A 15,098-nucleotide genomic window follows, 5' to 3' on the forward strand; every position below is an offset into this window, starting at 1 on the left:
GTTTTTAAAGTTTTTTAGTCGTTTTATTAGGCTTTCTATTTTGTCATCTTCTTGAAGTAGGTTTTGACAATACAAGATACAATACAAAATAGAAATCCCGAAAAAAAAGACCAAAAGACCCTATAGAAAACATTCAGAGCCTAACCTCTGCTTGGAGATTAGGGAAGATAGGGGTTGTGCTTGCCTTCGTTGTGACCTACCCTTGGTGGCATCAAAGTAGCTCCTATATTTTTTTTTATTGTTCGCGTATTTACTTATGTTTTTTCGAATTAAAAAAAACTTTATAATGTACAGCAGGAAATGCCAAGCGACGATTGAACTTATTAAGCAACGCTTTTAGAAAATACTGAATTCTAAACACCCAGGTTTGGGGTTAAGCTATATAAAGGCACAACCCAGCGTACGTGCAATTACGTACTATCTTTTGGGATCCGTAAGTGCTAAGTACCGCCTCCGTACAACCTCGTAGGGAATCCGACGGACATGCCGTAGAACTTAACGTGTAGGCAAAACTTTGTGTGCCATCGGGCTGCAGACTCGCCCCCCATACGTGCCAGTACGGGCGACGCGCCTGCCCTGTACAGCCTGAACGTTTTCAGAAATACGTGGCGGACGTGGCCTCAAATTGCACGTGCGGCAAGTTGTGCCTTTAGCTTTAGAGAGTGTTTCTCTGTCGAGCTGTAAGATGTTACCTGTTGCGGAGAAGGAGGGTTTTGTTGTTTATACCGTAGAACTAATAGTGTTAATGACATGCTAGACCCTATATGTTGATTTAGTCATACCTATAGATATCCATATATGTGTGTTTAGTTGTACTGTAAGTAGTTGTTATACATGTAGACCTTACGAAAGTCGCTGTACTTTTGTCGTGTCAATAAAGATTGTTTTGTTTGTTGTATCGCCACTTATAAAAAACACCTTATCAAAACAGACATTGGCGGCCGCTACTAAAGCGGTTTGTCATTTTGGGCTCTCTGATCCAAAAATTACACCAGCCCCTGACATTTGATCCCACTGATAGTTAGACAGTTGATCCCACCGCTCTTTAGGCTCAAATGATAAATGTCAGGATAATTTTAGTTCAAACCATGTTTTCAGAGAAGAGCTTATCTATCAACTGAACATAGACTAGACCTGGTGTCATTATCATTAATTTACGACGGAAGCTAACAATGCACACCTTACCGACTAATTTACATACTCAATAAAACAACAGAGAACTTAAGAGTCCTTTGATACGATTCGTATTCTACTCCTAAATATAAACGAATTAAATGTAATTCCCTCTAGTAGACATCTACGTGCAAGTTAATTAAGTCGTCCTGTTAGGTCCCGGGTGCTGGCTTTATAGAGCTTATTTTGTTCCTTTGTCGACCAGTTAATTGTAAGATTTTATCAGTAGGGAGAAAATATGGGTTTTTGCCAGGGTTAGTTTTGACCTAACCTCGGCGAGACCAAATCAGTCTATAATCATTTATGCTATCTGGATTTAAAGAAACGCAAACACCAAAAAAGACATTTGATCTTATCGCATGTTTAGAAGATGCCGCAGTGCTGATACCCGGGTTTGGGCCTGAGACAGCAAGATTTTACTCTTTGTCGGGCAGTTTTGTGTAAACTTAAACCACTGTGCTTGTGTGACTTTTGGACATCAAATTGGCGGCACCGAAGCAATTTTAGTACTTAGACTCTCTGCATTAATGACACAATTTCATCCGACAAAAGGGGACTGACCCTATTCAATTATAGAAGAGAAGAGGGCAGTTTTATTCGTAAAGCTTATAAACCAGGTATTCATAAAAGACTTAAAACTTGACATCAATGCTTCTAAACATGAATGCTGGTCATTATTTCTGTTTGAGACAGAGTTCTTATTGATCACCCCTCGTAGTGTGAATTTTAATCGAGTTACATATTGAATTTAATTGAATAGTGAATGTCTTTACTTCTATTTATTCAAGCGGCGTCTAATGATAGTATTCCTAGACTACTTATTAATCTAAAAATGTTATGAACCATTCTATAACAAATGAAAAGTTAAGGTGCAATTTAACGACTCTTGACTTATGTCACCTAGGTTTTTGCTTGAGCTAAAGCCGGGGTGTTCCTTTGTCAAGCCCTCTATGTAAGATCTTATATTATTGAGTATATGTGACGAAAAAGACTTGCTCTCCCACGACCTTTTATAGTCACCTCGGCGACAACAAACCGGTTTGTATCATTATGATCGCTGCCTCGATTATTCTTATAGATCTTGCAGATTTTACATTAACTACGGTGAAAAGACGGATAATCTTATCGCTTAGCAGACTCACAATGTGCGGATGTGTCGTTCCAAATTTACTTACCACCAAAATATCAAGAAGCTCTGAGCTTACATTGCCCACAGACTAGACATAATGTCATAACTTTTAATTCACTGAGGTAAGTTTACTTTGGGAGGCTACCAACAACAGTCTTACTTTCTCGTCAATTTAAATGGAAATTTAGGGGATTCCATTCATATCATTAGTAAACTTCTTTGGAATATTAATTAATTTTTATGATCTAATTAACATCGACGTTCAAGCTAATGATGCTATGCTGCTAACAGCTAGGTGTATGTGGGCTTTAGTAGGATTATAGTGTACCTTTGTCGAGCTATTTTCTGTAGGATTTGATCTGTATCGGAGAAGGTAATGTTTTGTGCTCGGGCGACTTTTGGAAATCACCTTGGCGGCCAAAAAAAGTGGCTTTCTTTATTTAGGTTTTTTTTTCGTCAATGAATCTCACAAATCCTTCACAATTTACACCAGTCACGGACTAAAACCTGTTGACCTTATCGCATTATGGAATCCACAATGTTAGGATATATAATTCTTGCTGTCGCCATCCTGATTTCTAAGTGACGGAGACAGGTTTTGTGGTTTGCAAAGTGTGTGCTCTGCATTTAAGTATGTAAAACCTGCTCTTGCCTCAACGTCATTGGCACGAACCTTATGCGAAATCGGCCAACCACTGCCGTCGTCACGTGACAGACGGAGCGGGATGTTTAAGATGGCGGCTTCGATCTTCGGCGACGGAAAAATACGATGTAAGACGCCGAAATGAAAGAAAACAGTAGCTCACAGGCTATCAAATAGGTCTTAGTGGCTTGAAATATAAATATCACGGGTAGAAACGCTTTAAATCATGGCCTCTCCCTACGTAGCGGCGACAGCTGCCGTTTTGCATAAGGTCTGTGCAAATCTCGTAAGGCTCGTGCATATCACATAAGATTCGAGCGATTTTCATAAGATCCTTGAATTTTTGCGTGATAGTGATTTGTCTGTATCGCCTAATACTTGTAAGAATTTCAAAAGTTTCGTGCAGATGCTTAGGCACCCTTGATTCTGTAGGCTGATTTGGCGGGGACGTGGATGCTAAATTCACGTTTTTCCATTCTCCGAAAGTTGGTGCAGTCACAGATGCAGGTGAAGTCACAAATATGAAAATAAATAGAGGCAAATTATTTATTGGTTTGCCTACGCAAATCTAGATTTTCCCTTGGGAAGACTCACTCACTCATCCTCGCCGCATATCAGACTTTGCTTAGGCGGGCCTTGGGAGAACGTTTGGGTTATGAAATCAGAATATCAGATGGGATCTCTGATATTGAGTTTTAGTGTCCGTCAACATTTACGAGGGTGTGGGACTTCATCTTGTCGAACTAAATGTAAGCTCACGAGCAGATTTTGTATCGTCGGTACAGAATACGTGCATTTTTAAAGTCTTCATAAAACAAATTGCATTCAGACTGGGCGTAGGCATAATAAGTTCTAGCCAAGTCGCGCTTTTGTGCCGTCAACACAAAGCTTCTATCACGGTCGATATTGCAGTTCTGGTATGGATTGCTAGGTGACACTTTTGATTCATGGGTGCAAAACTTCTTAGTTGAACGGCAATTGCTTTAATAGTAAAGGATGCTGGGTGGCGCTTTTTATCCATAACATGTACCGTACTGTAGAATTCCCAACAGCGGACAGGCCATGCTAACTTGATTAATGTAGATCGCATCGATGAATTCCTTTTTTTTTCAAAAACAATGTCGGCGACCAAACTGCCTTATTGCTAATCGCGCACATAGACAGATGTATTCCAACTTATCTGAAATATTAGATATCAATTAGTTTGTTAGATTAAACCTTACCCCTTGCATGTTTAAAAAAAAACTGTGAATATCGTTAAAAAAAACATTACTCATTACACGTTTAACACACATGAAGGTTGCAAGTAAATATTTGCATGTCGTTAGAAATATCTTTTAAAGTTTAGCATCCGCTGAAGCTCTCAATTTTGGATCCAAACATTCTGGATATCTGGAAATCCTAAACTTTTTATAGTGATACGGATCCAAGTTGGATCTGCCTATATCCGCCTGTATCTGTTGTAGAACTATCCCTGATTAAAGCTGTTTCCGAGACCTTTTCGCTCAATTGTAAATTATACAAATAGGGTCTTAAAAGGGACCCATAATAAAATGCACCATTACACCAAATTTTCCCGTGTTTTGTTTTGAATTTATTTCATCAACATAGATGGTAAAAAAATTCTGTCATGCATCTAACGCTACCACAAAAAAGGAATTTTCAAAAGATATGTTTTTAGCTGCAGCATTTGTATCGTTATTACATTATTACATGTGCGTCTTTGTCGAGTAAAACGTAAGTTACATTTTCTTCCTCCACTCCCTCTCATCCCTCTCTCTAGCACTTGTATATCTAGTACTTTAATTAATTCCTTAAAAGTCAGCCTTATGGCTGGAGGTCTATATTTAAATTGGTCATGAAAGTATTAGACATGTTTAAGGTGTACAGTGAATGAATTCGACAATCCAGGATATAAATCATTATATTTAGTATAATTATACTTACTATATTTCTGAATACCGGCATTCCTGCAGGCCTAAGGTGGTTATAACATCATTGCACCATACAGACATGTACCAAGATGGTGTTCTTCCAATGAAAACTTGTTTTCGAAAACATCGTTCCTATATTTACAATATTGATATTAAAATGCTTAGCCATTGTTGAATGGACAGATGTAAGAAAGTAACATGTCAACATGGTTTTTGATGACATCATCAGGCGGATGCATATCATCATTGTGCCACATAGACTCGGACATCTCCCACACGTTTATAATGGAGATGTTCAGATCTCCGAGGATTTCGTAGACTACAGGCAACAACTGAAACGCATACCAATCACCGTTTTCTACAAAGTGTTGAAACTGCTGGTGGTGGCCGGTGTTAGGTGATCTCCAGATTATTTTAGTTTCTGGATGTCGACTATGCAAACGTTCTATAGCATGCCGAATGCCATAAAGTCGTGACCGAAACGTCTGAATCGGCTCAGCCGAAAAATGGGCCCATAAACTAATAAGAATAACAACATCCTTCCCACCAACAATGCCATCAATTTCTTCGGCCACATAACCCATATCTTTTCCGTCCATCAATGGCATTTGGTTTCGCGGGTAGTTGTGAAATAGGAAATGGAATTTGATGTTATTCTTTTCGTCAATTGCATATACCGGTTGTGACCCACGACCATGTTGCTGTAACTTCAGGAATAACATCAGATAACGAAACCACTGCCTGATTGTGGAATCTCCGCGGAAGAACAATGTTTTGTTTCGCAGACATTCGGTGACGGATTCGACGGTACGAAATTTTCCTGCCTTACACCTCAGTGAAGTCCAATTCCCATTGAACCAATATCCTTCTGAAGCTGTCTGCGGCAGGCGCGGGGCGCAGAGTGGCAGCGGCTTTCCGCGAACTTTCCGTAAAAGACCTTAAAACAAGGAAAAACAGCAAGAAGAGAAGAAATTACAATTCAAAGTCACCTAAAATGATAATTTGGCGGTGGGCATAATCAACATCACATTCTCACCAAATACTATCAGGCTAACTACATATGTACGTTTGACTGTAGAAACTTGAATAGTAACACTGATTGTAGAAACTTTGTAATACGTTTCTTTGACCGGCAAGCCCCAAAAACGTGTGGACGCCTGCTATATAGTGTGTTTATTATATTTTCCAACCAGTCCGAAATCCAGTCCATCGACTTTTTCACTTTTTCCCCGACCGGTCCAAGAAAAAAACGATATTGTACCAGTCCTCAATCCTACTTCAAGGTAAAATATGTTTTGAACACTTACGTATAGATACTTACGCTTGCCTTTCACTCGGATGCTCATATTGCGAGGCAAATCTTCCAGCAAATCTCGATCCCTGTAATGTGGAATGAAACAACGTTATGGTTAATGGTATTACTTCACAAAGAAGCGACACCTATCGGCAGTGAAAAAAAGGACACAAGCGCTGATTGTTAAGCAATTCCTTCCCTGGTGAAGTGAAAGGTGGTCAACAGTCAATAAAACATTGATAGCAATTCCAAGTTGTATAAAAATTGTAATTATTAGTGTAGTAATTCTCTTTGCCATGTTTCATTTGCAAAGGTGAACAGCTAACTCATTGATGCCACGTAAAGCACAGACAAAGCCTCACTTAAATATTTGATATATACGTTTATGAAGGTTAGACATCCAGGTAAGCAATATTAAAATACAATTCAATCTCTACAACTGGATACAAACGGATAGTTACTTCCGGACGTTTCGAGTGACATCCATCACTCTTCTTCAGCAAAAGCAGAATGAACTAGTCAGAACAATTAAATGCCAGTACAGCTAACTAGAAAAACCGGTTTAACCACTAAATCGTTAGGATCATATGCAAAAGGTTACACAAATGTAAATCATGTTAGGATAGTTCCTATGGTCAGACAACACCATAGGAAAAAACTATTGTCCTTTGTGGTGCAAGGCGGGGTCCCATGTACTGGAAATATTTGATATATAGAACGTTCAAGTAAAACAAAGTAAATATTGCATCACCTTGGAAACAGTTTCTTCTCATCTGCCGTAGCCATCTTATCGTGCATCGCCAAGGTGCTGCTGTGGTCACGGTGGCAACCAACGAAGGAATCACACGGGCTAAATCTCGGACGATCGCAGTAAAATGTTACATTGACAAGCGGTCTGGAAAAGTCACACACATCACGAAGATTTAGGCTCTTGTTAGGAGTATTAGAACAAAACATCCACTCAGTAACGTTGGTTTTCTCCTGGAATCCGCACACCATGACACGCCTGACTATGGAACCGTCTCGAAATTTCTTCAGGGCCTGCACTGCTTCGCTCGGATGTACCAACTTGACTGACACAGAAAGTGTTCCTGGAAAGCTCAGGAAGAACGTTGCTGTGTAAGTTCCATCCCCGTGATCGGTGACTCTTCCGGCGGTAGAAGCCTCCACTGGTGATCGGCTGTACAGCTTCGTACGAATGAAATCTCCTCCGTACGACTTCGGTCGCCCTCTTGAATCCATGGCAACGATTTTGATTGACAGCTGTTTCCCGACTCTGTGCACAGGCCGAGGCTTTACCACGCTAATCACGAAGTTTTCGGATTTGGTGATCATTTCAAAGTCAATGGAACCATTCGGTTGACGCCATGACGATAGCCTGAAGGTCTTTGACATAATGTTGGTCTCGGGGGTAGTAACGACAGAAAGCTGAAAAAGGTTAAGAAAGGTTAAAGATTTTGTGTAACTATCGAGATGTTTTCACAGAGGAACGGTGACAAATAAACCATCTGAGAACGTTAACCACACAGTTTTAGCTTTAATTAAGATACGATTATTTGTTTATTTACTTTTGGAAACAACTAGACACAAAATCATATTTAAAATAATACGTAACTGCTATTTGGCGTTTGTTATTACCCGGATATCTACGTACTACGTACTAGTTTGTTTCCGTTCAGATTTTTGTTTCAAAATTCATCATAGCCATAAAATGTATATTTGTTGGAGTTGATATTCACCAGTTTCAAATACACGTCTCATTACTAGTTACATCGAAACTACATGTATCTCATAAGAAATCATCATGATAAAAGCATAAACTTTTTTCATTAGTCTTTTGTAAATAAAATATAAATAAATAAATTGTAACGCAAACACGGTACGAATGGCGCAGAAAAACGACTTGCAGAACCACTATGGAGATGGTTATACAGAATTACATTTACGGCAACACGTGGTCAATTAAAATAACATACAGCGTTCATGCAATATAGTGAAACAGACTTTAAATAACTTGAGATGCAATAAAACAGTCGCGCACTTCTTAATGGTAATGAAATCACCTTTTGTAAGTACAGCATGCCGAGCAAGGAGAAAGCACAGAGAATGGAAGCTGCTGCCATATACCTCTGCATTTTGTAAGATCCGGAACTTTGGACCGGTGAGGTCAGGTCAGGTGAGGAACTTTGGAGACTGTTACCTCCTGCAAAAGAAATCAATTTTTACAAACTTGGTCTCCTTCCCTGATTGTTTCTTCTGACTTATAATATTTAAGTCATTTAATTTTTCATGTTTTTTATATTGTACTGCTGCAAACGATAGCCACAAGCTCGTTGACAAAGTTGAGTAAAGAGTTCTACATATACCGTGAATATTCATTAGGCCTCGGTCGCAAAGCAAAAATCCTTCTTCAGAAGGTAATGATGAGCACGAGCTTAACTTTGCTTTTACGATATATTGAATATATCTTGGCCATTGCTCGGACAAGCTCCGAGCGAGCTACAGACAACCCATTGACGAGCTGTGCGAGCTCAACAATCGCTGCAAGTGCCCCGCAAACGACGGCCGAGCTGCTAAAAATCGGCCTAGGCCCGCTTAATCGCAAAAATGCCTCCGGCCGAAAATATCCATTTAGAGCTCGCTGACAAGTCGGCCGAGCTAAATTCTTGATTTGTAAAGGGGGCTTTAGGAAACTTTTTCTCTGTGTTTAACCTGTGATGATTTTTTTTTTTTTCACTTTGCAGCTATATTTAATGATAAATATGATTCTAGCATTTTAGAACTACATGTACATGTTATTCTGCACCCACATCGTCAAATTCAACACAAAGCGTGTACACACCATACTTATGACAGCACGGTTTGTTTTGTCCAAACTGTGGGGCATATTGATATTTGAGAAATAGCATTAAAATACACCATGTACGCGGTTTCTCTGACATATGGATATATCAGCAGTGTCTGTGCCAGTTATCAAAGTCGCAGAATCTAAGATAGGTACTAGTAGTATTTCCTTCCGTGAGATTGCGTACGTTGTCATTTGACCAGGAGTGGCCGATGGCGGTGTTCCCACCCGAGAGGTCCGTCAGGAACAGGAAGGTCTCTTTAGGCCTGAATCCTAGGCTCGTATAGAAACATAGCTGTGGCATCCATGCCTAAGCAAGGTGCCTCCGCGTGTATTCATGCAAATGTAAAATGAAAGTATTTGCAGTAGGCTCCCAGTATTAAACATGGGTGTGCGCTCCAGCCCCAGGATTGATAAACCGGAACACCCGCAACCCTGCAGAAACGTGGATCGTGCCACCTTATTTGACAGCTAAACTTTGTACAAAAATCTAAAGCAGGTGGTTCACACAGGGTGATATAATATTTTAACAATTTTAAAGACACGAGTTGTTAACATTCAGGCTCCAAAGTTTTCCGAAATCGTCGACAATGGCTGTTGGGATAGCGTCATATTTGAAAATTGGATACACAAGAGTCCAACTATATATATACACCTTTCTAACGCGGCGGCCATGATAGATTGAAGACGAGGTTAATGATATACAAACAGACAAAACTAGTTTCTAAAATAAGCTCCCATTTAGTTTTCTTCCCAAACCACACAAATTTTCACAACATAAGATCAAATAATAAATATAATAACAAGTGATATTCGCCGACAGATATAGCAATATAGGATAGCATAGACCCGAGACATGCATCCAGTCTCTTGTTGGTCGATTTTCTAATTTCCATGCTATCATTGATTTGTTTGTTTTGTTTGTGCCTTTATCTAGACTGGTTTAACTGCTAATTATGATGTACATTCTTTTGTTTGAATCATTGAACTCTTTTTAGATCTATCATGGCCGCCGTGTGAGAAAGGTATATCAGAGCAGGAGAAGATTCTGGTTAGAAGAAGCCCATGTGCCTGAGGCAGAGTCATTGTCTGCATAGTCACTCCATTGTGTCGAGATTTTGCTCGAGGGTCATGCAAGTTGTCTGACGTGTAAGCGAGTAAAATTGTCTGATCACCTTTCTTTGTTCGTCTGGCGAATGCTAAAAGAGCAAAACACTTATCCGCGATTAAAATGGTTCATTTTAGATTGGAGCGAAATGTAGCGGAAAAGTGCCAACCTTTGGAAATAAATGGATGGGCAAATTTGTGGACATCAAAGTACGTTGTTACGTAGACATAGTATTACAGGCAATGACATGACAGATGGAAATATTTTGAATGTTAAACTCTAGTTATTTCTCATGTTTTGTAGCCGTAGAAGCAAATGTTTACAAAATCTCATGATTATTCATGAACTCCGAGTTTCAAGTTCCAGAGCTACCCCGCTCAAAGTGTTATTAATCATCTAACTCAGCATCAAACTCTATATCAAAGACATGCTAAGATTAGGGGATTCAGCATGTTATCCTATGGAGGTATTTGGAATCTATGTGCGTACGATGTCAAAAGACAAGTAGGCATTCAAATGCCTTTCTGTCGACACGCTATAATTGTGCCCGGGTCTTCCACACAGTGAACATTTCCTATACCAGAGCTACGCTTACCAATATTTACATTGAATGTAAGTTTTATATCAAATAAAGGGTAAGGGTGAGGCTTTAAGTCATTTGCAAACAGCTGTGTGACTTATTTTGTTAGAAAATTTTTAAACCTTAAACCAATCAAAACGAAGTACTACAATGCTCAAAACACCAAGATACTAGTAAGTTTAATAATGTATATTCTAACCGTTTACCTGTACGAAAACTGTAACAATACAATATCTCTAGCATGTGATAAATCATAGCATGTTACCCACGAAATGTTATTTAAAAAAGATAAAGGTGTCGGAATCACATACATGTAAATTCTGAAAATAAAATCTTTGATAATGTACGAATACTTCGAGCAGTCTTCTCTGCATACTACTTTAAACCATAGTATCCTTAATTAAACAACATATTTCATATTCAAGAATGCAGGTTAACTTAAAAGGTTACTTCTGATATATATATTATTACCAGTGCCAGTTGGAGGCACCTTATGTTATGACCTGTATATTTCTTGTTTTGTTGCGGATATCGTATGTTAATAGGTCTTGCCACAACCCAAACATCGTAATCAAATTTATTTATGAAAACCGGATATTACTGAATGGCAAGGATTCTGGAAATCAACACACAGGATTTCAATAAGATTCATGAATTGTGCGCCCTTACTATAAGCCAAGAAACGGTCGGTAAAATGTGCAATGTAATTTCTGACAGTGTTACTCAGCAGCAATAGTTAGATGTACCGAATATTCTTAAAGCTTGTCAAATTTCATAGAACTACAGTCATCCTGCTATGAGCACTAAAGAAAACGGTAGTGTCTGTCGTGGACAGAAACGCGTCGCGTCGTTTTTGTTGTTTCACGAAACAAGCTTGTTCTAGAGCAGTGGGTATTGAACTGGAAATAAATTTTGGCGAAATATTCACCGATTAGCGCAATTCTGCTGAAATGTGTATCCTTACTTCTGAATTAAATACGATCACATAAAAAGTGTACTTACCGTTGACTAGTCGAAATACTAACCGCTTCAAAACAATCGAAACTTCCGAAGTAAACCGTGCCACACCCGAGTGCTATTTTAGTATGAGTTTGTCTGAGTGGAAAGACGGGTACATCCGATGACGTCACACCAGCGAAGGACTTTCCAAAGAATCCTGCTTTGTTTGTTTGTCATTCATTTATCCACCAATCAAGCCTTAGGGGAACAGGTGGCTCATTTCAAATCTCTGACGTAGAAATTGAATCAAATCGAAAAGTTACGTATTAGCTATAAAACATTGCTTGCCAAAAAAAGCGACATGCACGTCTACACAATAGTGTACTATCTAATTAAAAGCTAAGAGCACAACCCGTGCAAGTTGTCCGTACCTTTTTTTGGAAGCCCACGTCCGCCGCGTATTTCTAAAAACGTTCAGGCTGTACCGGCGCGTACGGGGGCGAATCCGCAGCCCGATATATAGGGCACACAAAATTTTGCCTGCAAGTTAAGTTCTACGGCTTGTCTACGTGCTCCAAAATCTGTCGGATTCTCTACGAATTCGTACGGAGGCGGTACTTACCACTTACGGATCCCAAAGATTGCTCAAGTTTTGGCACGTAGACAGCACGTATTTGCACTTTCGGCAGGTTGTGCCTGTAGTTTAAACGACCCTGCAACTGCATTAATTATCGTTCATTCCCCTGTAATTACTAGCCTTTCGCTACGCTACACAGCCCAGTGATGACAGCATTTAAGAATAGTTTCATCATTACCCTAGTTGTTGTCACGGTCGGTGCATCGTAGCCACATGCCAGTAATTCCAGAGGAATGTGCGTCCAAACAGATGCAAGGTTACATTTTCAAACCGGGCCCTATCGGGTTTTTCATGTTGATGGAATTTTTTTAAAAAGGTAATACAGCCCGACCCTTGTCGTGTCTTGTCTTGTCTTGGTACCCCAAAATAACCCCACACGAGGCATGGAGGGGGATGTGCTTGAGGGGATGAGGCATGGAGGGGGATGTGCTTGAGGGGATGAGGGGTGGAGGGGGATGTGCTTGAGGTCCCGGGTTAGGGCGGGCAGGCCGCCTGCCTGGCACGGAAGCACTCAATGGTGCTTAAAAGCGTGCCAGGCAGGGCGTTGCAACCCGATGTATTCCGATTTGTTCAAACGACATTTTCCATAGAAAATGAACGACAGAGCCCATGTTTTTTAAAAGATAGTGCAGCTTAGGCTAGGTTGATTTTATTATATGGATGACTTCCACGCGCGCATCAATTGTTGGCTGTTTGCAAAAAAAAATGGTTTCAACTTTTCAACCATACTGTAAATTCTCCAAAGCAGCTCTAAAATGAGCACGTATTTGCTGTAGATTGAAATAGAAAAAGGTATTGGAAAACAGATATCTAATGTCGTACAATGCCAAAGTAAATAAAAAGTCAAAGAGGAGGGTACCTGGACAAAAATTTCAGGTACAGGTCCGGTTCAGGGCATCATTTTTGGGTCAGGACCTGAATCTGGACTTGATCGTCTGTGACAAGTTGTGAATTGGCGATACTCAAAACTACGGTCAATTTGCTACAACGGAATTTGCTGGTTGGAGTATCCGACTCCAACTGGCGTTTTAAAAAGCAAAGCCTCTGTACCCTTGACTGTAGAAACGTAGTACAAATGACGATGAACTCTTCCTGACTTTAATCTTGTTACTTTCTTGGGGTGTCCATTTTCTTATTGGTGAACCCCGTTCCACTCGTTCCGATATTTTGCAGGTCTGTTTTTTCGGACCGGTCCAAGAAGACGAAAAGACTGTTCTGTACCCGTACAGCAATGTACTGGTCCCTACACATCGTAATTGTTGGTAAACTATACAGTCTTTAGTCATGTGTTCAACTTTCCAGACCTCTTTTTTTGCAAAACTTTTTTTTTATTCGCGCACTCGCATGACTTTAGGAGTTACGAGAGAATGTAATCCATATAATCAAGTCAACGTGGCCTTAGTATAAATCATGCTTGCACGGCGTTTGATCAATTTAATCTAAAACTTTAGACTTTACCAGAACAAAAGATAAATAAAATGAATCAAGCAACCAATATGAAAAAAAAATTTGAAAAGCGAGACATCTCAAAAAGCGTCGACTATCTGAGTGAGTGAGAAAACAGATGTAAGCTGTGTGTCAGGTAGGACCTAATCGTTATGTAAATGTGTTACTGAAGAAATTTGGAAGATGTACCAGTTAGACCGGTTGGTCCACAGGAGCTACTGTGTATAGTTATATTTAGAACTTCCCATAAATGTAGGTGGCGCTTCTCGAGGCTGGTCATGTTGTAAACTCGCTCTCCAGAAATCTTCGTAAGTGAAGGGTTCTCCCAATAACTTTTAGTATAGTGGGGGTAGGGGGCAAAAATAACACGAACCAACGCGCTGCGCTTTCAGGAAAATGGGTTCATATTGCATGACAGAGGGTATTAAATTCTACAGGTAAAATATGTTATAGTGACTTCTTTGTTGTAAAGTGGCAAAACGACTATTGTTTTGATTATCGCCCATGCATTCACAAGTTTTTGCAGACAATGCCGACTGGAAAAGTGATGCCACTTGGCACAAAAATTTGTGAATTTTCATTAATTTTAGCAAACCTAAACAAGAAAATAGGGAAGAAACACACTAAATTTCAAAAGTATTATAGTGGAGCTGGGCTAGGAGTATAGTGACATTTCTATCCCTCGACCCATCCTCTGCTTGGAGAACAACAATTCCCCCACCACTTTGAAGTGCAGTACCATACCGGCCGTAGGTGTCGCTGGGGCCTGGTTGGTTTTTTCGCGCACCAAAAATCGTTAAGAAAATTTCGTAAAGGCCAAATTTTTCCATGGAACGTTTTAGTACATATCAGTCTGAGTACAGTTTGAAAAGATTTAAGTTCCATTTCAAAGTACAGTTTAAAAGATTAGAGATACAAAATAGACGATTCTATTTCTGAGAACAGGTACTACAGAGTAATTGACGTGCAAGTACTCTCAATGCAGAGGTTGATCGGCAAAGTTGTAAAGAATGTCGCAATTAATTTAATTACTTCGAATTCTCTTTTTTGCGACCTTTTTCTTCGTTTTTCATGACGAGTTGCTCTGTGTGTCGGACCCAACCACTGCTTGGGGAGTAGGTCCAATGCAGTGCCACACTGAGCGCTCTGGACGTTATTACCGTCGCCGAGAAGGTTATATTTTCGGTTAAGGCCTCATGTTGTGTCCCTATATGTAGGGCAACAATACGTAAGTCGACAAGTTTTGCATGGATTTTAATTAATGATATTTGGTATTTGAGTAGCGGTTGCGGGAATGAAGGTCGTGTTCGAAAATGATCGGCGTAGCCTTATTCCGTTAGGACGGTAGACTAGCGGGCAGAATATGTGCG

General features: G+C 39.8%; 1 protein-coding gene across 2 annotated transcripts; it reads right to left on the reverse strand.

The window, feature by feature from the left end:
* Positions 1-4,516: 4,516 nt before the first annotated feature.
* LOC118426615 (NXPE family member 3-like) lies at positions 4,517-11,824 on the reverse strand. 2 transcript variants are annotated; one of them, XM_035836115.1, is made up of 5 exons: positions 11,709-11,824; positions 8,237-8,376; positions 6,925-7,601; positions 6,201-6,259; positions 4,517-5,816 (listed from the first exon to the last, which is right to left on the reverse strand). In XM_035836115.1, the coding sequence occupies exons 2-5, from the start codon at positions 8,306-8,308 to the stop codon at positions 5,041-5,043; spliced, it is 1,584 nt and encodes a 527-aa protein (XP_035692008.1). In that variant the 5' UTR covers positions 8,309-8,376; positions 11,709-11,824; the 3' UTR covers positions 4,517-5,040. The 2 variants fall into 2 exon arrangements, with proteins under 2 accessions (XP_035692008.1, XP_035692009.1); XM_035836116.1 differs by having other exon boundaries at positions 8,301-8,376; positions 11,709-11,821.
* Between the last annotated feature and the right edge of the window lie 3,274 nt (positions 11,825-15,098).

This window comes from Branchiostoma floridae, chromosome 11, assembly GCF_000003815.2.
Source record: "Branchiostoma floridae strain S238N-H82 chromosome 11, Bfl_VNyyK, whole genome shotgun sequence".
Taxonomy (NCBI): domain Eukaryota; kingdom Metazoa; phylum Chordata; class Leptocardii; order Amphioxiformes; family Branchiostomatidae; genus Branchiostoma; species Branchiostoma floridae.

What these genes read in the sequence shown, in the direction of transcription:
- LOC118426615 (XM_035836115.1), bottom strand. Translation starts at nt 8,308, where the DNA reads ATGCAGAGGTATATGGCAGCAGCTTCCATTCTCTGTGCTTTCTCCTTG. An exon ending in GAGAAGAAACTGTTTCCAAG is followed by an intron (nt 6,260 to 6,924) that starts GTGATGCAATAT and finishes TCCACATTACAG; the next exon opens with GGATCGAGATTTGCTGGAAG. An exon ending in CATCCGAGTGAAAGGCAAGC is followed by an intron (nt 5,817 to 6,200) that starts GTAAGTATCTAT and finishes CCTTGTTTTAAG; the next exon opens with GTCTTTTACGGAAAGTTCGC.